The 26,443-nt window shown below is 43.6% G+C and overlaps 1 protein-coding gene and 1 non-coding gene across 2 annotated transcripts; one reads left to right on the top strand and one right to left on the bottom strand.

The window, feature by feature from the left end:
- Positions 1-2,491: 2,491 nt before the first annotated feature.
- Srpx2 (sushi repeat containing protein X-linked 2) lies at positions 2,492-25,541 on the bottom strand. Its single transcript, XM_059250946.1, has 10 exons — positions 25,340-25,541; positions 20,769-20,849; positions 10,874-11,065; positions 8,727-8,903; positions 8,158-8,284; positions 7,872-7,993; positions 6,162-6,341; positions 5,724-5,857; positions 4,665-4,786; positions 2,492-3,656 (listed from the first exon to the last, which is right to left on the bottom strand). The coding sequence occupies exons 1-10, from the start codon at positions 25,419-25,421 to the stop codon at positions 3,476-3,478; spliced, it is 1,398 nt and encodes a 465-aa protein (XP_059106929.1). The 5' UTR covers positions 25,422-25,541; the 3' UTR covers positions 2,492-3,475.
- Trnaf-aaa (transfer RNA phenylalanine (anticodon AAA)) lies at positions 11,659-11,731 on the top strand. Its single transcript has one exon. It is a non-coding gene; the product is annotated as a tRNA-Phe (tRNA).
- Positions 25,542-26,443: the final 902 nt, after the last annotated feature.

Genomic DNA, 26,443 nt, shown 5'->3' with positions numbered 1-26,443 from the left:
GTCAGAACCAGAGTAACAAATGCGCCTTGCTATGCTGGAAGAAAACCTGCCTTTTCCTACACTGCCGTCAGATACCTTTGCTGAGCCCACATCCCTTGTCCTATCTGTTTGGAATCTAAAAGTAGCGCTACTTTTCTCCCCCTCTGGTACCAATAGAAGTTGGCCTTTGGCTTTGTAGGCTGTCCCTCTCTGGAAGAAGAGGAGAGATGTTCATCCAGGCATGAGGGAACACCTTCCATGCTACCAGCACTTCTTTCTAGATTATGCAGTTTCTCTGGGAGATCAGGATTTTTTCTCATCTACTCCATTATTTAGATTCAAGGGCTAAATCACAGATGCTATACAACTCACCTTTGAAGTAAGGCTCTGATTTTCTAGTTAAAGCTCAAGCGATTCTTGGCCTTTTTGCAAAAGCATATTTGCAAAAGTGAAATGCATCTCATATACAAGGCTTTGCATGATATTGTCTGATTCTCTCCAGCACACTTTGAAGTAGGAAACTTGCCCTTCCTGCAGATCAAACACAAGCTCGTTGTCATGTGACAGAATTGGAATTTGAATCCAGGCCTGACTACCATGTTGCCTTCTGTAAGAATGATGTATATTAAGGGCAAAGTATGAAACAAAGTGGTGGCTCATCTCTCCTAAAATACCTTAGAGCAATAGGATTAAGAATGCTTTGGATATTGCCAAGCCAGCCTAGTGACAACACTGTGTGTATATGAGAGAGTGGGAGGGAGGAGGAAGGAGGAGAGAAGAGTGGTAAAAAGGGAGAGAGGCACAGAGAAGAGAATAGGAGGAGAGGGCAAGGGAGCTGCGTAGGAAGGAATGAAATGGCTCTTGTCATGCCAGTCCCTTTCTGACTGGCATGATTGTCTTCCTGTCTTCCCCCTACTTGGATTTCTTAAGTCATAGTCTATAAAGGACCACGAAGGAGGTTGCAGTAAAAACTTCCCTAAAGAAGGCAAGATTGACTTGACTACTCCAAAGGAAACAAAACAGAAGCCCCTAAAGTTGTTCCAAGCCTCAGTTGCTTGGAGCATTTCCATGCAAGGGTCAGGCCCAGCTGGGAACTTGATGCAGGAGGTAGCGGGGCCCTGTGTTATCTTCTGGGCCATTGACCTGTTAGCGGTCCTGGCTTGCCACTTGAAGTGCTACTATAAAGACAAGGTGTGCATTTATCCTCCCCAACGTGCTGTCTTTGCCTTTGGAATCACAGACATTGCTCTGACCAGAAATTTCTGACATGAACTCATTGTATTTCACCTTCTGCCTATGATTTGCCTTTGGCCTTTCAAAGCTCCAGTATTCTCTCAAGGGAAGATGGAGAAGGGCATTTCCCCCCTCCCAGTCTGATCATTTTTCCATGTTCCTCTCCACCAAGTAATTGCCTGACTTCTTGTTTTCCCTTTTAAAACTGAGATTTCCGATAAAACTCTAGTTGAAATTGCTTCTCTCTGGTTCACTGCTATGCCTGTATGTCGTAGGCTTATGATTTACATCTTACCACTCTGCTTTAAAGAGGAATTTTCCTGGCCTGAGAGCCTTTCATTTTGTACCTTCCTCCTGGCCCACTGTGAATATTGTGTCCAAGGAAGACAGAACACCTATTAGAGTGTTCAGTTATCTTTTAATGGGAAGTAGAAAAAAGTAGAGGTCAGATGGCATAGTGGAGCCTGGCTGCTGGTGTCTGTGCCTAACTGCCACTTATTAGCTGTGGGATCTTAGCATACTGCCTAGCCTCTCTGGGATTCAATTCCTTTATCAGTAAATGGGAGCTAATAACAACACCTACCTTCTATGGCTCTTGGCAGACTTCTGAGTCAATCAATAGTGTGTTTATAATGGCATCTGACACATAGTAGGTTCTTGAGCATTGTTATCTCTGCCTCCCCACCCAGCCTGCTTGCTGTCTCCAGTTGCCCAATGATGGTGCCCAGGAAAAAGCTGAAGGAACAGGGCATCTGAGTCTTGACTATGACTCTGGCTTCCCTCACTGTACAAGAGACAGTTCTCAGAAGCAAGTGAAGAACATTTTTTCTCAAACACTGGTGAAACACCCCTGGTGAGACACAAGTCAGAGCAGAAACCTGCAGCTGGAGATGCATCTCAGCAGTAGTGTTTGCCATGTGGAAGATCCTGGCTTTAATGCCCAGCAAAGAGGGGCAGGGAGTCGGGTGACTAAAGATGCAAGACAAAGGAAGAAAGAAAAAGAAAAAGCAGGGATCTGTGTGTGGCTCCATTTCCCAAAAGCCCAACCTCAAGTTGACTTTCAGGCCTGGTTCCTAACCTTGACCTTTGGCTCCTTTAGCTACCTGCTCTGTGCTCATCTCTTAAAAGTGGGTATCTGAGAAAGGTAATGCATGACGCTATCCCCTTTGCTTTCCTGCTATGTTTGGTGGAGGTGGAGGTGGTGGTGGTGGTGGTGGTGGTGGTGTGTGTGTGTACATGTGCGTACACCCGTATGTGCCTGTGTATGGACACAGTGGAGACCAGATGCCAGTCTTGGGTTGTGTTCCTCAGGCCCTCTACCATGTTTCTTGAGATAGTGTTTCTTACCTGGCCTGGTACTCACCACTAGATTAGGCTTCCTAACCAGGATCCCCACAGATCTGTTTATCTCTACCTCTGCACTGGGATTCCAAGTGCACACACATCTAGCTATTTAACATGGCTTCTGGGGATCAAACTCAGGTCCAAATGCTTACATGGCAAGCATTTTACCAGCTGAGTCATTTCCCCAGTTCCTAGAGGTAATCTAGTTCACAGACTGGGGGATCCTTTAATGAAGGGCCACCATCAGGGGCACTAAAGACCTCAGTAGGCAGACGTTCTTGCCAACAAACTAATTGGAGCAGCTAGGAGGGAACATCCTGCTATGGCTGGGTGGTGCTTCCCAAACTCTGGAGAAAATGTTTTTCTAACTCTTGATGAAGCAATGGTTCCAGCAACAATTTTTAGTCCAGTGTCCTGGAAAGGGAAATGACAGTCAGCCTCAAGAATGTTTTATAGAGCCCTGTCACCCCTCTCCTGCTCCTAAAACAATTAACTGTAAGGCGATCTATTTATAGTGTTTAGAGTGTCCTGCTTGTCTCTTGTTGTGCTGCCCTCTGCTGTCACCGTAGAGTAAAGGAACCATTTCCACCACAGTAAATGAATGAATTTAGGATTTACTTATCTCAATGACTTTGGCGAGCTCGGCAGAGGCTCTAATCAGAGAAGACCATCTACCCGCAAACCACTGCCTGGCCTCAGTCCCTTACCTACTCTCATATGCTTTTCCAGTGCTACTGAAGTGGAGCCTTGCTGAGGGAAACAAATATTCTGCCCTAAAATGATGTCTGGAACTGTCCTGGATTTGGCAAACCTCACCCCCACTGGAGTCCTGCTCCCAACACTGGGAAAACATTTCCTCCTCAGTTGAAGCTACCTAGGACAGTTGTGCACTTGACCTCAGGCACAGCCTGGCTCAGGGTCACTCGCACACATCCCTTTGCTCTCTTCGCTGTGCCAGCTCCTGGTTGCTCAGCAGGTAGTCGTCGATGAAGGTGAAGATTTCCTCAGGGGTGACAGGTTCCATGTAGCGTTCCCGGTCAATACCCTGCTTGTCAATTAACACCATGTTGAAGTAGGAACGAGTGAGGCGCTGGAATTGCCTAGAGAGAGCAACCCAGAGAGGTGTGAGACCTTGGTCCAAGTCCCACAAGACTGTGCTACCCCCCCCCCCCCCGCTCTTTTATAGCTCCACCCTTTCCTGTGCCCCTCTCCTACCTAGCGCAAATCCCTTTTGCTTATTTTCTGCTCAGTTCCTAGTCTTGGTAGCCTTAGATGTCTAGCTTTCCTTCCTCACCCTAGCCTGTTATTTCTGCAACATGTTTTCCACTTTAAGCAAAGCTGTTACCTACTGCATGCAGGCTGCATGGAGCAACTCCAGGTGGCATGTATTGCAGACACTGTGACTTACTTGTATGCACATCATACCTAGCAGCCACGAGGTTGATAAGCAAATCCTGCTTAACTCTTCCACCCGTAGCTGTGAGTTGGCTGTCTCCCTCCTCAGAGTGTTTCCTGGTCTCTTTAATTGACCAGAATCATTCTGTCCCCACCGAAACTAAATCCTAGAGGTAGGTATTGTTTCTCAAACGGAGAGCACTGATGGCTTTATTGGACCTGAGTATAATTGGGGACCTGTAAGGCCGATAATGGATAGATAATGAGAAAAGTCAACTTCTACCACCTGCTACCTCTACCCTTCTCGTTCGTGGGGGACAGATAGATATGACTCAGATTTCAGTGACCAAAGATGCCTTTTTCTCCTTTGGTGACTGAAGGTAAACAGAGGAGCTCATAGGCAACGAGACCAGAGGCTTCCTAGCGATTCAAGTCTGGAGTGGAATCCTTTGGGTCTCGGTTGTGGCTCTTCAAAGTCACCTGAGGTGCTTTTCTGAAAGCCCAGAGGTGTGGCTTGCAGTCGAGCCTGGTTATGTGTATTTTAGCCTCCATTTAATTGTCATATTCCGTTAGAGCTGAGCATTGCTCTCCTGACTTAGTGCAGCTGTAAGAGTTCAAACACAAGGAATGCCTCCAAAAGCCTTGGCTCCTGCTTGCTAGTGTCCTGTATCAGGCTCTTGCCCATCCCTGCCCTGCAGCCTCCCAGCCTGCACCTGAGCTCCTCAATGATGCTGCCTGATAGTTGTTGCTCCCGGATGCGCCCCACCTCCTGAGGTGGCTGCCCCACCAGCTCAATGATGGTCACATGCCGCAGGTCTAGTCCACAGGTGGATTGCTGGGAGGGAGAGAAAACATTAAATACAATAGCCTTTGCAAACCTTACGTTCTTAGGCTGCTTGCCTGACGTCCACCTGTGACCACAGAAGGCAACATGGAAAAGGAAGGGTTTCTGCAACAATCACACAATCTCATAATCAAATTATCACATGCTATGAGGTCTGTACAACCTCTTCCCCCTCATTCCCGAAGCACTTGCTACACAAAAGTGTTTTTGTGTTCTATTTAAGTGTCTGAAACTGATTTGCAACGTGGAGTAGAAAAGAGAAACACAATTCCTGACAGCCACCCAGTCTAATATTTTCTTCAGTCTTCTACCTACCTACCTATCTCATCCACTCATCAGTTAAAATCACTGCACAGCTTCCTCGCTTTCCTTTATGATGTCACGGCACTATTGTACTGATAGTGATTGACAGCCCAGACCTGGAGCTAGATAGCTTGGGTTCAGTCCCAGCTCTACCACTTACGAGCTAATGTGCTTGGGCCAGTCACTGAGTCTGTCTGTTTTCCGTTTCCTCACTTCTTCAGTGGGGCATAGAATAGTACCTACATCAGAGGGGTTGATGGGAGAACTAGTTGTATATGTATAAAAACATGTCAGTCATTACCCGGTACTTACATAGCACTTCTTATACAAGTGAAATTCCTTGGAAACACACATGTAGTTTATTTTTAATATTTACTTTTGATCATAGCTATTTTACGAGCCTCTCCACATTCCTTTCCCAGCCTACACCCAGTTCTTTGCAATATACATCTATCATTCCAGTGGTCTTACTGATTTTTCCATAAAAATAACACTTTTTAGAACGTGACCAATGTACCTAATGATAAACCGAATAAAATACTACCCACAAAAGTAGGAATGCATAGGTTTTGTGCGGCACAGAGTAAGCTTTTTAACTAGGTCATCCTGGGGGAGTAGGTCTCACCTGCAGCATGGAGATCTGCATTTTGTAGTATCGATTGGAGGGATCAGGAGCTGAGACTATGAGGAGTCGCTGTTTCTCAAAGAACTGATCCAGGAGGCCAGCAGCTGAGTTGACATTGACATTAATCTTCATAGCTAGGGCAGAAGCAGATGGTCAGTCACAACAGGCCCTTCTTCACCCTGCAAGGCATTCTGGTCTTTTACATCCTTGCCCTCTCTTCCCTGAGGTGAATTCCAGAAGGAAACCTGAATATTTTATGCCCTTCTTCTTGAGGTGTAAGTATTCTCTGGGAGAATGTTGGCCCTTAAAACAGACCCAGGTCAGAATCTCCATTCTCATATCACACACATTGATATTAGACCTCTGGACCATGGAAGAAGTTCTTCCAAAGTGCCCCTGAGCCACAGGTCTGTTCACTCATTTCATAGTTTCACTCACGAGTACAGATAGGTGGTGATCCCGACCACTGTCGACTTGATTGGCAGACTCGGGATGGGGTGCCCTGGCGTTCATAACCACCATCACAGTGGTATTCACAGGTGGCACCATAGTTGTCCCCTGCGGAGGTGCAGGTGAGGTAGCCGTGCTGGGGTGGTTTCAGAATTGGACAGCGTCTCACTGCCAGGGAGAAGCTCAAGTTAGAGTTTGTGATATCTCTTATAGTCAGGAAAGGCTAAGGGGCCCGCTCTGGGCTTTCTAGAACAAGAGACTTGAGATAATCCAAATGAATGGCTTTTGTATGTTTCCAGTAGCTGGGGATGGAGGTATAGTTTTCTTCCCTAAGGAATTAAATTTGAAATGCAAACACAGGTTTCTAGTCTTTCGGAACACCCTCCCCCCCCCACCCCCCGCCACACACACACACACACACACGTATAGTCATGGGGTGACTGTAAATGTAATAAAAGAAAATGTTGTTGTCTATATTTGTAGACTTTTATAGATAACCAGTGTAAAGATGACCAACTTGTAGAATGGCTTTTTTTTCTCTCTTGAAACCTGGTCTCACAATCAATATAGCACAGGCTGGAATGTCTTCTCTGTGGAGCCCAAGAGGTTCCAAACTCACTGCCGTTCTGCTCGAGCTTCCTGAGTGCTGATATTACAGGTATGTGCCACCACCCTTGGTCAGACTTACTTCTAATAGCATATAAGACAGATGAGTCCATGATGGAGAGATATTTAAACCCATCATGATACAGTCTTAGAGTAGAATTATTATGTTGGGATTGAAAATATTTATGAACACAATATTAAAGAATATGGGGAAATTTTTTTTGTGTGTTTTTTGTTTTGTTTTGTTTTTCTTTTTTGTTTTTTCAAGACAGGTGTAGTTTTGGTGCCTATCCTGGATCTCCCTCTGTAGACCAGGCTGGCCTCGAACTCACAGAGATCCGCCTGGCTCTGCCTCCCGAGTGCTGGGATTAAAGGCGTGCGCCACCACTGCACAGGGCTTATGTTTTAATGAAAAATGGAAAGGGTGATCTTAAATGATATGTTGTAAGTATGTATAGAGAAAAAACTAGAAGGAAGGTACTAGAACATTATCAACAATGATCCCCTGGAGATAGAGATAATAAATTTTTCTGTTTGGGTATTACTTTAATTTTTTTTTTGAGACAGCATCCTGCTATGTACTCCCAGGCTGACCTTGAACTTGCTATCCTCCTCTTTCTGCCTTATGTGCTGGGATTACAGGCATGTGCTACTATACCTGGCTGTTTCTTTATTTTAAAATATTTAATTATGAGCATGAATTATTTTAATGATAAGAAAGGCAAAGTGAAGCAATGTGACATGAAGCAAAGAGGAAAACACCAAGCTACCAACATTATCATTTTGGCAGATGTGAATGGGCACAAAGACTCATCAAATTTGATCATTTTTAAGGCCAAGAAAAGAAATGGATATAGACTATCTATGAAGTTTATCTAGATTAGAAGTGTGATAGTCTTATTGGAGAGTCAAGGCTTCTGCGACAATTTTATGCCCATGTAGTGTGGGTTTTCCTAATAAGTCTGTTTGACGAAGTTGGCCATTCCCCTGTGCACCTCCCAATACAAACAAGAGGAAGAAGTTGTGGGTTTCTGAAGGTCAGGGCAGAGCAGGAATGTTGAACAGTGTGTCCAATAAAGAGCTTTTTCTGACCTTGTACTTTTACAATGAACTTGCAGCTGGCCCGATTGTAGGCTCGGTCATAGGCAGTGTAACGAATCACATGCTCTCCTTCAGGGAAGTGAGAACCAGGCTCTGGGCCCCGAAGTGTCACCCTACATGAGACAGGATGAAGGAGTTACTTAGCTCCTCAGGGAAAGATGGGTAGAATTGAGATCTGAGGTACATCATCACTTCAGGCAGAGCCTGTATGGTCAGACTGTGAGCACCCCAGGGGTACTTGCTGGGGACACATGAGGCATTCAGGACACAAGCTCACCTGGTGATGGTACCATCAGCAGAATCTTTCACCAAGGGTGGGTCCCAGTATACTCGAGCAGTTAATTTCTCTGGCTCTGCCATCTTCTCACGGGAATGAGGACAACGGATCTTGGGTGGATCTATGTCTGCCAAGGTCAAAGATCAAGTGTGGATTTATAGATCCCCTGCCTTCCCTAGTGGAAGCAATATTACACACCGCTGGTAGGTAAAAGAACAAAAGTTCGCCGGGCGGTGGTGGAGCACGCCTTTAATCCCAGCACTCGGGAGGCAGAGCCAGGCGGATCTCCGTGAGTTCAAGGCCAGCCTGGGCTACCAAGTGAGTTCCAGGAAAGGTGCAAAGCTACACAGGGAAACCCTGTCTCGAAAAAAAAAAAAAAAAAGAACAACAGTTCACCTTTATCTAGGAAAGAGGGGAAAGGAGCCTGGCTCTATAGGCAATAATGCTATGCCCATCGTGTATTCTCATACACAAGGTGTATGAATTCTGTGATCAGAATTCCACATCATCTGTGAGCATAATGCCAGGTCCCTTTTTGCAGCAGAATAACTGGAGCTGCCAGCATTTACCTACACATACAGGCTCTCCTCCACTCCATCGTCCATCTTCCATGCAGATGCGGCTGCGATCACCTTCTAGGTGGTAGCCACTGGAACAGCTGTAGTCACAGCGGGAATCAAGCAGCACCCCATTTGTGCAGGTGTAGGTGCCGCTAGTGATGAATGGCAGTGCATGGCATCTCATCTCTAAGAGAGAAATGAACAGTAAGTTCAGCACCCTGTGGTACTACTATCTGGAGGTGATGCATGAGCATCTACCATAGGAGGATCATTGTCGTATTCAATAGAGACTATAGAAAACTCACCCAGGCTGCTCTTAACTTTTCCTATGGAACTGCCTTTCCTTCCATTTGCCTTTTTATTTTCATCTTAACCAGTAAAGAAGCAATCTTAGTTGGCTGGATAGTGGAGTCTGAAGAAAGTAAACTAGTTGTCTGAGTGCATGATTATTAAAATAAGACCCCGATTTGCATACTAACTTGACCTCTTGTTCTGTGACTTAGAGGTGTTGCCTCATTTCTCTGAGCCTCACTGTTTTTTATCAGTAAAATATATTTACCTCACAGGACAATTTAAGGAAAGCATCGACAATGGTTAATTTTTGTTTCTCATTCCTTAGACACTGTGTCTTCTTCAAATGCTGTATGCCCTAAAGCATGTTCAAAGCTATTGGCTGGACACATAGTTCAGCCAAGGCTCCCTTACAGTCAGCTGGCTTTCTGTCCACATGAGTCAGGCCACTGTCTGGAGGGCATGGTGATATTTAATAAAGGTGGAATCTGTGTACTTTAAAGGCTGTTAGCAGAGAATAGCTGTCATTAGTTTTCTTGGGGACACCTGATACTTGAGAGAAGTAAGCCATATACATTTCTTTAGCTTGTCTACGTTATAATCCTGCATAAAGTTTGAACGTTAAAGCGTTCTAGAAAAATTCTATATGGGCTCTGTTCATTTTTGCTTCTTGACTAAGCTAAGCCTTAAGATTACTGCTTTACTGTTTTCCTCTATTTGTTATGTAAAAAAAAATACATGAAAATGACCTCCTTGAAATCAGAACCAGAAATCAGAAAGATTGGTCTCTTCGGATGAATTCACTTATTTAGTATTATATGACAGTGAAAACAGTAGATTCAACCATGAGGAAGGTCAAAGCTAAATACTGGATTCAACTGCAAAAGCCACCTCATTCTAGGCACCTGGAAATGGGCATGTTTCTATGCTTTTGACTACATTTATGTTTATAATTTATAGTCTTTTATCTGTTTTGTCAGTTCAATTCAAATTCATTTTGGAAATGATGGAGTTTAAGTCCTAAAGCAACTTACTTATCATCACCTGAAGGGTTGTAGTGACTTCTTTCTGTCCATCCACCTTTTCCTCTCTTTCATAGCTTCTTTTCTCACCAAGCTCATTTATCTCTGAATGCTTAGCATATCTGCATCCAGGTGTGCAATGTGCATGTGCACACATTTAGGTTTCTATCCCATTAGCCTATTAGCAACTGAAGGGTAGTTGAGAAGCTGAGTGATCTCCTGAAGCAGTCAGTGTAGAGCCCTGTGCACATGGATGTCCTTCAAATGGTATCTGCTCATCACACATGAAAGCCAAATCTCTGCTGCCAAAGGGCTGAAGAGTTTGAATAAGAAGTAGGGGTTTGGGAGAAGGGAGATAGGATTTGGGTTATGTGTGTGTGTTTTTATCCCATATTATTGCATTGGGGATTCTTCCTACTGTAACAAGAAAATGATGACTAGCAGATGTCTCATTAGCTTTACTGGCAAGACCTTCTAAGGCTGTAGGCAAGGAAGGATGACACTTGACCGCAAGTGGGAGAGTCTGGAACACATCCTTGGAAGCTCCAAGAGGTGGCCCAGGCCTACATCAGTTCCTCATGGCCAAGTCTTGTCCTCCTACACACATTTCTGGGTGCTATGAGTCATAGTGGCTGGCTGTGACTTAAATACCCATATTACTTGGACAGTAATCACATACAGAGAAAAATAAACTACAATGTCAGGAAGAGGAAAAGCTCTGTTGGAGGCCTATGGAAAATTCCCAACTTTCACAGAGTAAAACTTCCAGATATATACCTTCCATGGCCAGCAGGTTGCCTTCTTTCTCATACACACATCAGTATATGCTCACATACAACTTACGCCTGCAGTAGGCAGTTCCAGACCAACGACGGCTTGGCAAGCATTGCACCGACCTCCGTCCAATCAGTCGAAAGCCCCGGTCACAGGACAGCTCACAACGTGTGCCTAGGCTGCTGTGATAATTTCCTCCCCTTGGTGAGTAGCATGTGGCTTCTCCATCCTGGATATTCATTGTATAACACCATCGGGGGACTGTAGTAGCAGAAGAAAAGTAAGCTAGAAGTACAGTAATCAACCTTACACAAAGAACTATAGGTGACTGAGTAAAGAGGTGGCCCTCCTCAAGGAAGAGCACACCGATTGGTTGTCTAGTGCTTAACAGTCTATTCAGAAAACATACATACAAGTAACATTATATGGACTCAATAGTCATATATATATAGGCATATATATGAATATTCCTAAAAGAACAAAAGTTCACCTTTATCTAGGAAAGAGGGGAAAGGAAGCTGCCTCTATAGGCAATAATGCTATGCCCATTGTGTATTCTCATAGTGAACAGTAAGGCCTTCTGTGATTAGAAGTCCACATCTGTAACCATAATGCCAGGTTACTTTTGCAGCAGAATAACTGGAGCTACCAGTATTTACAATACATATATTGTGTGTGTGTATATATATATATATATATATATATATATATATATATACAAAATATTATATATACATATATGCATGTGATAACAATTGATGGAAAAAGAGGCCATGAATTCAAAGAAGAATGAGAAGGGGTATATGTAAAGGGAAGGGATAAATGTAATTTAAAATACAACCTTAAAAATAAAAGCTGAAATAGCTCAGTTGGGAGGGCATTAGACTAAAGATCTAAAGGTCCCTGGTTCAAACCTGGGTTTTGGCCAACACTTTCTTTAGCCAGGTAGCAGTGGCGCACACCTTTAACCCCAGCACTCAGGAGGCAGAGGCAGGTGGATCTCTGTGAGTTCGAGGCCAGCCTGGTCTACAGAGTGAGTTCCAGGACAGGCTCCAAAGCTACACAGAGAAACCCTGCCTCAAAAAGCAAACAAACAAACAAACAAACAAACAAATAAGTAAAAAATTAAATATAAAGCGACAACAAATCAGTGTGGTAGTGTCAAAAGAAAAGACACATATCTCAGTGGAACAGATTAGAGTCCCAGAAATAAGCTTAAGTAGGTCAACATAATTTTGGACATAAGTACAAAAACAATCCTATGGAAAAGAAACAGCTTTTCAAAACAAATGGTGCTGAAGAAAATGGAGTTTCATGTGCAAAACTGAGGCAGAAGAAAAGAAATAGAACCTAAGTCTCATACCTTATACCAAAAATTTAATAAAAATGGAAATTAGATTTACATTGAAAACAGAAAGCACAAAACTTATGGAGAACTGGAAAATCTCTGGGACCCAAAATGAGCAAAGAAGCCTTAGACAAGACACCATTAAATCATTAAAGAAAATCAACAAACTGGAACTTTTCAAAAGTAAATTCTTCTGCTCTATGAACGAGTTCAAACAAAACACAAAAACTGGGAGAAAATGTTTCTAAACCATGTATCACATTCACAACCAATGACTAGTGAATGGAATATAAAATATAGCAAAAAATTTTCAAAACTCAACAGTAAAGATGCAAATTCTCCAAACAGCCCAGTTAGAATATAGAGAAAAGACAAAGAGACATGTTATTAAAGAGGATCTATGAATGATTAATAAACATATGAAAAGATGATCTTCACCATTAGTCACTAAATAAATACAAATTAAAACCCCAGGGAAATATCATTAATATATATTTTGAATGTCTAACTATGAAATGACTATACCAAGTGCTGAAGAAGATGGAGAGAACCTAGAACTCTTGCACATTGCTTGGAGAAAGGCAAAAACATTGACATACTGTAAAATACTAGTTTATAGAAAAGTAATTTCATACATTCTTTGTGAAGAAAGGATCGCTTACCATTTGACTCTGCAACTTCACTTCAAGGTGTTTATTCAAGGGAAATGAAAACCTGGGCTCACACACAATCTTATACACTAGTGTTTAAAGCACCCCTATTCATAATTGTCAAAAATCGGTTCTATGTGTGAAGAGTGGAGTTAATGAGTTTATCTCTGTATAAGAATGGTGTGCTGATACATGTGACAACACAGATGAATTGTAAGTGTATTTTGGGGAGCTAGAGAAACAAGACTCCATTATATAAAGTATACAGGGGTATCTATAGGCAAGACCATATGCATAGAGTACATATCAGTAGTTGCCAGGTGTTAGAGGTAAAGAGAGAGAACTACAAAACGGCAGCATGGGACAAGTTTCTGAGATGATAAAAACTTTCCCCTCTCTGCTGTTAGCTATCTTACACTATATATTTGTCAAAACTCATAGAACTGTATACCAGAAAGTGCATTTTGCTGTATGCAAATTTAAAACAACTTAAAAAAACATGGAAAATGTAAACCAGAGAAAGAATAGGAATATGACATCAAAGCAGACCACTGAGGACTGAAAAATCCAATCCCAGTTCAGTACTGAGCATGCAAGTTTACAGGATGATTATATTATAAAGACACCTTACTGGTGACAAAATGCACGCCTCTTCCACTGGTTCTGTGTTTTTATTTATTTTTTGAGACAGTGTCTGCTATATAGTCCATGCTGGCCTCAAATTCATGATTCCCTGCCTTAATCTTCTGAGTGATGTGATTACGGGCCTGCACCACTACTCCTTGTTCTGTATGGTTCAGATTTTAGAGGGACACAAGGAAACAACTGGATGTGGCCTGCACAAGGGTTACTCACACAGCATGGCACGGATTTGTTTGCATAGGATTTGGAAGGCAAAAGCACCGTATAAGCTTATTTGATTTTCAAACCCCAGGGACAAAGACAGCACATTACATCGGGAGGTCAAGGAAAAAATGAAAGGCTAGGACCTCTGCTTGCATGCAACTGGAGAATGAAGACAGATGACAGAGAAAAACTATTTAGTACCATGCTTGCGGCTTCCAGAATTAGTTTAAGTCGGTGGCAGTGACAGGGCTGCCATCTGGAGACACCATTTTGAATTACATAATGTTTCTTACGTGCTAGATTTGCAGAGCTGCTGATTACAAAGCCACAACACATATCACAAAGACTTACATGGGAGGCTGGGATCTCAAAAGCACCTCTGTTCTATTTGTCTCCCATATCGTGTCAAGGAAAATACACACACCAGATTGAAACTGGTAGAGGAAATAAAATGGGAGAGAGAAATGCAAGGCTCAGAATCAATGCAAAGAGAGTGATAGGAGCCCAGCTACTGGAAATCAGTTCAAGCTTGCTGGCCTGGTCTCAGAAAGATAAATATCACATTTAAAAATATTTGTGATTCCTAGACTTTATACAGACGTAGAAAATCATGGCTTGATGTACAAATAGATCTGTCTAAGGGGAACAGAGGGGGCTAGTGGAAGCAGTGGGGAATGAGAAATGGGAGGGGAGAGAGGTAGGGAGGGATTCATTTAACACACAATATATACATGTATGCATTTTTAAAAAATTGCTAGCCCAGAGGAATTGAGACATAAGGACATAATGTTGGGAGACAGGAAAGGGGCAGAACCACAAATTCAGTTTTCAAATAAGGGAGAAGGTTGTCTCTAGGAAGTGTATCCTATGAAGTGTAGCCTAGGAAGTGACGCTGATGGGACTGATAGAACAGTAGTCTAGAATATTTCAAGGGGAGGCTTACGAGCTGGCAGAAGCACTCAAGGACAAGTAATTCCAGACTGACTTCATTTCCTTTTTGGGTAGGGCCGCCAGACTGGTAGAACAAGGATGGTGAGAGATATGTTATGTGGAAGTCAGTGAGGCACGGCAGACACTGCCTTTCATGCCAGGGATGTGAATGAGATGAAGAAATACAGTTCAAGAGAGTCATAACTGGTTGGACAACTGTACAGAAAGACTGCCAGTGGGAACTGGAACTAAGACTGTGGTTAAATAGTGTGTGCTAAAATGTCTGCTGGGCAGTGTAATAATACTGAGTTCTGTGTTTAGGTATCATACTGCCCTTCTTGTGTCCACCTCCTATAGTTCTCCCAATAGCCCCATGAGTTATGCAGTCATTAGCCCTATTTTTTAGACGACTTTCCCAGGTTCCTTGGGAAGTAAGGGTCAGGGCCATGACGGAGCCCAAGTTCTTTCTAAGTACAAAATCTGTCACTGCAGCTGCTCCTTTGAAGGATCCACTGATATTTTGAAGAAGGAATCGATCCCCTGTTTCATGACTCCCAAAGTGTAAACAGCGACACAGTAAAGTATCTCCTCTCAGTCCTCATGTGCCTATGCTCATTCATTCCACTTCCAAAGAACCTATGATAGCAGTTTATAGATAGAATGCAAACCCTTGTAGGACTTCTTAATTTTCTTTGCTCTTTTCACACATACAGTAGCATATTGGGTACATTGGTCCCATCACTGCTTTATATTTTTGTGGTTCTTGGGATCAAACCCAGGACCTTATGCATGCTGGGCATGTGCTCTAGCACTGACCCATGTGCTCAGTTCTAATAACTACTTTTGAAGTGAATAATATATTTTAGAGATCTTTGCATATCACAACATAGCAAGCATGGACTTTATCTAAACGGAATAACATTTATAGAACACTTAATATTATGAGTGACACATAATAGTTTGTCCAGAGTTAAGAAACTGGAAGGTCTCTCTCTCTCTCTCTCTCTCTCTCTCTCTCTCTCTCTCTCTCTCTCTCTCTCTCTCTCTCTCTCTGGTACACAAAGACAAGAAAGATTGGCAAGGAAAAGACATTCTCTGTGGTAAACTTGAGGTAACCCAGACAGTGACTAATTTTCTCAGGATTGAGACAAGCTGTGAGGCAGCTGCTTAGCCATCCAGAAGACCAGAAGACTAAGGCTACCACCTCAGAGAAAGGTTTCTGGCTCCAGGCAGGTTTCCTGATAAGATAATGGCAGAAAGTGTAAGGTTTGTGAAAACAATATCAAACTATGTGGACAGTGCTCCCTAAAATAAGGATATGCCTTTTCCTTCTTATCTCTTCTTTTTATCTTTTAAAGAACAGTTACATTTTTAATGAAAGACATGGAATAAGCACAGATTGGTAGTCAGAAAGACCTAGGTTTAAATGCCTAGGTTTAAAGTTCTGCCACTCTGAGACTTCCCTGAGCTTAGTTTTCTGGTCTATAAAATGGGAGATAATAAAGCAGCCCCATGTGGCTGTGGTGAGAATCAAATAAAACCCCACACATGCCGGGTGGTGATGGTGCACTCCTTTAATCCCAGCACTCGGGAGGCAGAGACAGGCAGATCTCTGTGAGTTCAAGGCCAGCCTGGGCTACAGAGCAAGTTCAGGACAGCTAGGACCACACAGAGAAACCATGCCTCGAAAAACAAAAACAAAAACAAAAAACAAAACAAAACAACAACAAAAACCCACTACCACCCCCCCCCAAACCCCACACATGAAATACCCACTCCCAGGAATGAGTTTGTCTACATCAGTGTCTGCGTTGAGCCACTGTCTCGTGCGTCTTCAAGCACCGACACACTGGTGTCCATTTCCAGTGCTTACACATGGTGACATCACCTCTACATTGCAGGAAGTTTTGAAATGGCACTGTTGCAGAGAAAATCTTTGCAAGGCACAAAAAGGATTACAAAGGAGGCCAGGACCTCAGGTTGTGCTTTTCCTGGCCATTCCTTTGCATGCATCATTGATAGCTTTAGTTTGTTTTAGGCCTGGAGACTCAGTTCCAAAGAGAGCTACTGGACACTAGACACCAAGGCAAATGCTACTGTGTGACATATGAGTTTCTAAAGGGCTTTTAGCTGAGGAGCCCCCATGGAACTGGACCAGGCCCTCTGGATAAGTGAGACAGTCGATTAGCTTGAACTATTTAGGAGGCCCCCAGGTAGTAGGACCGGAACCTGTCCTTAGTGCATGAGCTGGCTTTTTGGAGCCTGGGGCCCTATGCTGGGATACTTTGCTCAGCCTAGGTGAAGGGAGGAGGGGACTAGACGTGCCTCAACTGAGTCTACCAGGCTGAGCTGAATCCCCAGGGGAGTCCTTGCCTTGGAGGAGGTGGGAATGGGGGGTGGATTCGGGGGCGGGGGGAGGCTGGGGGATGGTAGGAGGGAGGACAGGGGAATCCGTGGCTGATATGTAAAATTAAATTAATTAAAATAAAAAAAGATAATTTAAAAATAACCAGTAAGGCAGGTAAGTAGTAATAATGGGGATGGCAGACCCTTCAAAAGTAGTTCTGGGGATGTATGGTTTGGTGGTAGAACCCAAACCTAGCATGCACGGGGCCCTGCGTTTAATTCACAGCACCACATGAAGAAGTACCTTTTGAATTTAATGCTTTTTAATATCGTATTTTTCCATTTTTCGTTCCCAGGAGGCTAACAGTCAGCACCTACTTTTCGTATGCTTCTGTGAGAGTGATATACATGGTACCCTTTGTTAAATAACTGTTCCGTTCAGAGCAATAAACAGAACACAATGAAGGCCAGATGAGTGAGTGGTTTTGACAAACAAACAAATAAATGAAACATTCATTTCAGAAGAGGCACATAGGAGATAATTAAATAACGAGGAGGGCCAGCAAGATGGCTGGGTGGGTAAATGTACTGACAAATAAGCCTGATGACCTGCGTTTGACCCACAGGATCTACATGGTAGAAAGAGCGAACAAGCTCTCTGGCAAATGGTCCTCTGACCTCCACACATGTGCTGTGGCACACGTCCTCCAAATAAATGAATAAATATAATAAGAAAAACGAATGAAGGTGAGTGAAGTCCCAGTGTGTACTAAATCATTTTGTGGGAAAAACAGTCTACCACCCTAGCTAAAGCACGGATTTCATGGGGAGAAATGGTGTAAAAAGTCATCAGACTGGAACATGAGGCTAGATTGTGTTTAAAATGTGTTTATTTGGTCACTACATTGGAGGAAGGCAGAAACTTGAGCCAGGGAATCTAACTAGGAAACAACAGCCTTTGTCTATGTATGGAATAGTAGTAATTCCAATCCCATGTATTAAAGAAATGATAGGGCTCGGTGAATGACTAGTGAAAAATAATGAGGAGAGGGGGTTATTAAATGTGATGGGGATTGTTAGAAGTGACGCTGGGGTATTTTGAAGTCTGAGTCACTAAGGGGATGGTGGTAGTATTATCAGAAAGTAAGACAGTCAGGTTTATTGTAGAACTTTTTTCAGATAAGACAGAAGAATCGCATTTTAGACATCTCGAAATGGGTGTGTCTAGCAGTGTTAGAGATGCAATTCAAGAGCTCTGGAGCTAAGCCAATTATCCAAAATTCAGATGTCAGCCTTCTTCTCACTATGGTCACTACCAGAGACTCCATTTCCTATCTTGGCTTCAACTATGATCAGAATAGGGAAATTACCATGAAATCCAAGGAAGGGGAACCAATAAGAAAGGGATGTGCTTGCTGCTGTTTGAGAGACTGAGAGTGAAGCTCAAGGCCATACGATTTGGTGATCAAGGGAGAACTATCATTTTCAAGATGAGTTGTGTCAGCTGCGAATACGTGGGTGGATGGGGAAACAGGATGCAGGGAATTTAGAGTCAGAGGCAGTGGTTGTGCACCATTAGCAGTAAAAAGAAGACAATAAAGGCATAGCTAGAAAGGGGCGTAGAAGAACCCCAAGCTGGGATCATTTATCTACCGGAACTGCCTTCGCAAAGGTCACCATTTACCTCCTCAGTAACTGCTGTCGTTTGACCTCTTTGCAATGCTTGACATAGCCGATTCCATATTGTTTCCATGTTTCTAAATTTTCATCTGCAGCTTTTGTAATATTCTTGATAGAAATCTTCTTCCACACTGACCCCCCCCCTCTCTCTCTCTCTCTCTCTCTCTCTCTCTCTCATTTGATGTATATTTCTCTCCTACTCATATATAACAATGTCTTCTAAGGGACTGGCCTTGGCTGTCTCTTCAGAGAGCCTTTTAATTTAAGCTGGGTGCTCACAAAACTTCCTCCCTCTCTCTCTTTCAACCATCTACCCAGCAACCTTCCAAATTCGTTTTCTTTTTTTCTGTGTGTGTGTGTGTGTGTGTGTGTGTGTGTGTGTGTGTGTACATCCACACGAGTCCATGCTCACTCATATAGTTGTGTCTGTGTGTCCTTGGCCCATGTGGTGCCAGGGATTGAACTCAGGTTATCAGCAGGCTCTTTTTTACCAGTTAAGCCATCTCATTGGCTCCTAGTTTACTTTTTAAACTTTGTCCTTCTGAAAGGACACCACCGCCCGGCAGACATTAGTTTCTTGATCCTTTAGCACATCAAATCTGCACCGAATTTTATCATCTCCTTTGAAACATCTCTGGAATACATCCTTTCATTGTGACGCTGGGACTCAAACCCAGGAGAGCTTTCTACACTCCATGCATTCACTCTGCTATTGAGATATACCTCTAGTCCCTCTGGAGTCCATCCTTACTCTACATTTATTTGTCCCCAGATTCAAATGTTTCTACCTAACATTTCTGTAATTGATTCCTGGAAACTCTCCCCAACTCAGGCTTCACTTCTTCCAACCCGTATTTTCTAAACAGAATAACCTAGTTAGTGTTCTGAAATACCTTTTACAGTGGCACTCACCTGTGAAAAACCACATGACCACTCTTTAGAGCGTAACAGCAAAACTCTTATGTATGCTCAGGAAAGCATGGACAGAGATAATCACAAATTGAAGTCATATTTGACATCACCTGAACTAACTTGCTATCCAATAAAGGATAGCATTCTTTCTGACTCTCCTTAGAAAGACCCCCTAGGAGTGGGGTGGCAGTGGCACACGCCTTTAATCTCAGCACTCAGGAGGCAGAGCCAGGCGGATCTCTGTGAGTTCAAGGCCAGCCTGATCTACAGAGCGAGATCCAGGACAGGCACCAAAACAACACAGAGAAACCCTGTCTCGAAAAAAACCAAAAAAAAAAAAAAAAAGACCCTAGGTCATTGGGCCTTTCCTAATTTACTCTTTACACTCAACTCCATTCTCTTATTCTCTGCTACTCCACTCATATTCCACCCCTTCAAGTCAGTGTAATTTCTTCTTAGTTCCTTAGTGCAGTGAATTCGGCTTTACCTTAATATCTTTGGCCATCTGCTTTGGCAAATGTCTGCCTATCACCTTTCCCAGTTCATAACAGTCTGCTCATCATTCGCGGCCTATGCTGAATGTCATCTTTCATGCATGACCACTTTCCTGAATTCTTCATCTTATATTTCTACTTCATTTATGGCTACCACACAGTTTCACACTTATTTGCTTTGCACGTGTTAATTTTATTCTCACTTCATGCCCAACATAATGCAAGCCCATCCAGGGGGCAGAACCTTGTAGTAGCCCTTGTATTTCCCATAGACTTACCCTGCACAGGAATAGGCATAGAGCCAGATACTCAGTCCGTGCTTAATGACTCATAATAGAGGAGCATCCTTCAGGCCAGGGAAGGGAAACCACAGAGCAAGTCAGTAACCAAGTTTGTAATTAGAAATCATACCACACTTGCTGTGTGTGGAGGTGCACACGTGTAACCGCAGCACTGAAGAGGCTGAGGCAGAAGGGTCTTGAGTTCAAAGCCATCCAGGGATACATAGTGAGACCCTGTCTCAAGAAAGAAGTGAAGAAAGCAAGAGGGCTTGGGCTCAGTGCTAGAGTGCATGCCTAAAAACAAAACAAAGGGACAAACAAAAACAAAAGAAAAACAATGACGAAAATCATAGCTCTTGATTCTATGAGCTGCAGTTCAGACACATACGAGCTAAGCATGGATGAGGCTGTTACTGGGAAGATCCGGGTCTTAGTCAAGAAACCTTCCTTCCCGAGCTTGAGAAACATGAGAATTACCTCTGTAGTCCAGGGTGCGGGCAGCTGGGACCTCTTCTGCATACACTTCATTGTAGCTTTCGTCTGGATAGTGGCCTGAGCCTAGAACGAGGAGCAGAGTATAAAAGTGTATTCATTTCTCACTCAAGTTCTTCCCAGTACCCTAACCCCTGTGTTTTTCTGAGGACCTGGCACTTCATGAGAGGGCTTCCAAGTGATTTGTAAAACTGTAGAACTACTGTGGGTAAGCTTGATCACATGAGGTACACAGACAGCAACCTCGGAGGGGTAAGGTGTGGTGGGGACTCTGGATGTACTAGGAGACTTTCAAAACAAAAGAATTGGACTTCTTAACCACCTGTCAATCCTGCCAATCTAGACGACAAACGGCCCACTCCCTTGATGAAGCTTGGTGAGACACTGATAGCCAAGCTCTGGGGATGGACTGTGGTCCCAGTTCTGAGGAAATAATAGCGCTAAGTGTCTTCTCCAATGACAGGCATGTACACGGCTCTCAAAGGGAAACAGTATTTCAAGCTCTCTCGTTAGCCTACAGGGCATAGTAAGCACCTGATTGTTATTGCTGCTGCGGCATGCCAAGGCAGAGATGGATGGCTTAAAGGGCAAAAGGGAACGAGAATTCTTTCATAAGCACTTTATTCTGGCTTGGAGTAAAAAGAGAAGTCAGAGTTTTTTGTTTTTGTTTTTTGTTCTCTCTCAGTGCTAGTGATTGACCTTAGGGCCCCCTACGTGTAGTGCAGCAGCTCTGACGCTCTCACAGTAAGCTCTGTCTCCCAAGGCAGAGTCCTTGGGATATTTCCTCTTCTTCCGGTCAGGAGGAGCATTAGCAGTGAGCTGCTCAACTAGAAAACGTTCCCAGTCTATCTACTTCCATTCCATTAAGTGGCCCAGTTCCTGGTGGTGGCAGGTCTGTGGCTGTCGGGGAGCCTAAACAGTATGTTCCACCAGACGCAGGAAATCGGTCAAATGTGAACTAATTGGAAAACAATTTAGCTCTTTCCGTAGCAAAGTTTCCGGAAGGCCTTCTCTAATGCCCATGTGCTCTAATGCATGTTCAGGGACAGGGCAGGCAGCCTGTTGGAGTCTGCAGACAGTTCTCCATTTCCAGGAGAGCCTTTGTACTTCCAGGACTGGGCTGGGCTTTCGAGCTGGAGCCCGTTGACCAATGTAAACACACAGAATGTAAGCCTGTAGTCTTTCCTTGGCCAGAGGCACAGGAACTCCTGCACTACAGGGTGGAGCAGAGGGCAAGATGATGCAGCTCGCTGCCTCCCCAGGGCCCAGGCTAGGAGTGTGTGTTTGTGTGTGTGTGTGTGTGTGTGTGTGTGTGTGTGTGTGTGTGTGTGTCAGGGGGGTGGGGGTGGATGTCAGTCCAACTTGGTAAACATGGAGATGAATCAGATTGCAAGTTTGTCTTATGAAATCATGTCCATATTGGTTTACCCTCATTCCAGAGGAAAGGGTTCACTTTTTCTCTCCAGTTTGGCTCTTTTCACATTTCAGTTTGTCTGACTTGCCTCTACTTCTCCTTAGGTCCCCTCTTCTCTTTCCCACAGGGGAGGTTTGTTTGTGCAGCATGGACTCCTTGTCAGCTGTTTTAGTTTAGTGTTAGCCTCAACCCCTCAGAGCTCCTGTAAACAGGAGGCCAGATGTGCTTGCTTCCCTAAAGTATTAGGTCTCCCCATTCTTATTGCAGAGCTAGCTTGGGAAGAAATGCTCATCAGGGACCAGCTGTTCACCAGAAGAGAAAGCAGGGTGTCCTAGGCCTATGTCTCGATAAAGTAACGACAGTGACAACTTAGCTCTTACTATGTAGAGCATATGCTAGCTCATTACGTTGCCATAACATCTCAATTGGGTACACACCAATAATGCTCTCCTACATATAGACACAGAGGCTGACTCAGAGGAATAAAGGGAGTTGCCCAAGGCCTCCTAGATAGTACATTGCAAAGTAGACCTCCCAGCCCGGTCTGTTTGAGCCCTATGGACGAGACTCAGATACTAAGATTCAAGTGGTGGTAGAGGAGACATTTTTGACTATGTCCAGAAGGGATAAAGAACCCAAATCTGTCTTGTAGTCTAGCATTTTTACTGTGGCAATGGGGTGGGGTGGGGGAGACCATAGACCATCGTGCATTTTATACTGTCCCAGAATTACAGGGGATGTGGGAGAACTGAGGGAAGACTCAATCACATAATTACAGTCTCCACCAGCATGCGGAGGTAGCTGAACCAGAGCTAGGTTTTCTATGTACCAGGAAAGGGCTTGGGCTAGTTAACTGCTTAATCTTTCCCAAGTCTCCTAATTGCCTACTTTTGAATATTTTATGCAAATTTTGGGATACTGAAGTGGGCTATAAGAATGAAACTATGCAGAAGGACACATCCTCTGTATCATTCCATTTGCTTGAACATTTTTCAGTTCCTTTGCATCAGTCAATGGCTGCTTACTGTGTGGTCTGTTACTGGGTTCCTTCAAATTCCACAGCCAAGTAGGACCCTCTAAGTCCAGCCTTTCATGAATGTATGGTTGGAAAGATACTTCATAGTTGAAAATGTTAAGGGCCACATTAATGTCTGCCCTCTGAAGACAAATACCACAGTACACATTTTTAAACCCACTCAGCTTCATGTAGTTGCTAACGTTTTCTACTCTCTGTTAACTATTCCTGGATGCATTTTCTCACTTGCCCCGAGTCCACACTTAGCTGTTTATCTTGTGCCTTTCCCATTTGAGAACAAAGCCACACAAGAGAGCAAAACACTCCTTGGGGGTATAGACAACGTTGGACACATATTTGTTGAGTGAATGAATGAATGAATGAATGAATGGACAAATGCACATCACCCCAGTGTTTGAGCCAGCAGTGAAGGAAGAATCATTAAATCTCCAAGTATCTACCATCATGCAGCCTTCTAAGAAGGCTTGTAGGGCTGCCAAAGACTTAGCAGCGTGGGTTCCTCACAAGTCAACCAGTGTTGACTGTGGTGATTCGTGGAGAAGTGAGGAGTGTCTGATTTGCAAACAGCCCTCTGAGAACCTCACATGAAGGTAAGTGTTTGTAATGCCTTGTCTGAAAAACTCTAATATTTTAGGCTTTAATGAGTTAAATACAGATGTTCAGAATTGGGCTTTGGACCATTGGATCTCCTCTCTCTCCCTTAGTTCTGTGGGCTTTGGGGTAGATTTTGCTCTTCTATACTTCGATTGAAGCCAGCAGGGGTTTGTGGAGAACAGCTGTATATTTATCTCCTGAAGACTTGGGGCTCTTTTAACCCCAAACAGTGTGCCTCTGCCAAGAGCTTGATTGGAATTTCTTCAGCTGAATGTCAGCCCTTGTGCTTTACCCCCTACCAGGCCAGGTTAAGCCAAAGAGGGGAAGAAGCTTGCATACTTGTTTGAAAGCTGGATGCAGCTGTTCCAGACAAACAGAGCTGCAGCCAAAGGCCTTTACCAGGAGCTGGGGGGATGTGGAAAATTTTAGCTGCAATGGCGGTGGCTGTGATGGTTGCAGTTTGTTATTTACTCATCTCTGGATATTTTCCTAACCCCATTGGTTGGGACTGTCTCATTTCCCCACTCTCTCCAGCCCCTATGAGGGCAGACACTGCAGGCCACAGAGTATTCTTAGCACTTGAAATGCCACTGGAACCTGATCAAAAACCTCTGTATGGTGGTTCAGTATCCTTTCCTTGTCCTGCCTTGTGTTCTACCCCCCTCTCCTCCTCAGACCATTCTTGTTGGCTCAATATGTCTCCCAGGGGTGCAGAGTGAAATATTCAGGATTCTGGAAAGCTGCATCCTTTCTGAAATAAGGAACAAACCCAAAGAGAATGGCGTTCCTAATTAAAAGAATGTGATCTGTACTGTCATTGACTGTGTTAGCAAAAAGGCTATACAAATCCTATAGATACTCTGGGAGGAAGAAAGAAAGAAAAAAAGGGGGGGGAACCTGGTGGAGTCTTGTTCCTCCTTAGTAGACTGTCTCCCTTATATTTTTCCGAAAGAAATACATGATCTGAGTTCTATTTTGTAGTCTTGACAAGGATATTTGACTCAGGAAAGAATTAATATTAATGAATCTTTGGCTTATTAAAAACATCTAAGAAGTTGTCAGTGGGCTGTGGATAGAGTTCGGTGGTAGAGAATTTGCCTAGCATTTGGGAGACTCAATATTCAACTCCCTGCGTAGAAAGCAAAACATATAACAAAACAACCAAACACACAGGCAAACCTAAAAACCCCGTTGTTGTCAGGAAGTTAAGTGAAAAGGGCAAGTGGAGAAAAGGGAATAGGAAGCCTGGCCTCAAAGGCCACGCCATCTCACGCTTTCATTTCTGTGTTAGCACAGCGCATTATCAAATAGCTCTTGCTAGGGTGCCTCATGAGCCTTGGTCGGTAGCCCTTTTTAATATTTAGTCATCTTTATTGCCACCTAATGTTTTTTTTTTTTTTTTGGGTCTAAGTTAGGGATCTCTCATTGTCGTCTCGTTCTTCCCTCTTCTATGTCTTGGTGGAGTTTGTGACCTCCGTAGAAGGGATGGACCAAACGGGCCCCAGAACTTACCTGCATACCATGTTGATAGCACTGCTGGTGTTAGGAAGAGCAGCAGGGAGAGAGCAATTCTTTGAGTCAGTTGACCAGCCATCCTTAACAGGGAAGCTTCAGGAGACCAGAATAGGACTATGTGGCCCAAAGTGTCAGGGTAAGGGAAAATGACTTTCAGAACTGTACTAGCTATGAACTCCCAAAAGTGAGAAGCAGCAGATATATGGGATCTGTGAGGAAGAAAAGGTTAACATTAATCGATTCCAGTTGTATAATCTGGCTCATAAACCTTTCCTACTTCATAGGATAAAAAGACTTATTTGGATTTATGGTCCCCTTTCCTCCAAGCAGGAAAAGGAGGGCATGAAGCACCTAATCCTCAACTTACTCTGGTACCATCCAGTGTGAATATTTCATGGTCCAAGTCACAGGGAGGGACATTGAAGTTCCAAGACCAGGGAAATGCTAACATAAAGTCACACAGAACTAGGAGGGAATTCCGGAAATCCAAAGGCTACTAGTTAGGGATTTTGTCCACTCAGTGTTTCTTAAGCACAAATCTGGGAAAGCATTAACATATATTGGCCTAAGACCTTGAGCTCCAGAGTGAGGCAGATCTCGATACGAATCCAGTTCTGTTACCAATATGCAAATGAGGTAACTTCCCTAAGCCTCTGTGTCTTCACATATAGAACAAGAACAGTAGTACCCACCTCATGGGATCTGTTATTGCCTGCTACAGAGGGAAACAACCAGCATATTTTCACATTATTATTACTAGCCTCATAGTGGACAAGACAGGGCATTTCCAGGCACTAACTATAGTTCTGTTCTCCTCTTAGCTTTGGGTTTTGAGGCTTAGTGGTTTGACAGTCACTTCTGGCTTTCAAGTCCAGCCTACCCCTCCAGTCTTGCCCTGCTGAACTAGCAGGAAAGCAGAGAGGTTGAAGAGGACCTAATGAGGCCCACAAGGAAAATATGAACAAGCTCCTATTGCTAACTCATTTTCCTTTCTGGGGAAATCTTTCCCACTAATGAGATGAGATGAGAGAATTCTGTGGTGCCACTGGACAAATACTCCCCAAGCAGCAGCACTAAAACTTGCTGCCCATCAAGAGAAAC

This window comes from Peromyscus eremicus, chromosome X, assembly GCF_949786415.1.
Source record: "Peromyscus eremicus chromosome X, PerEre_H2_v1, whole genome shotgun sequence".
In the NCBI taxonomy this organism is placed as follows: domain Eukaryota; kingdom Metazoa; phylum Chordata; class Mammalia; order Rodentia; family Cricetidae; genus Peromyscus; species Peromyscus eremicus.
The sequence above is the reverse complement of the archived record's forward strand: the minus strand, read 5'-3'. Positions and strand labels throughout refer to the sequence as shown.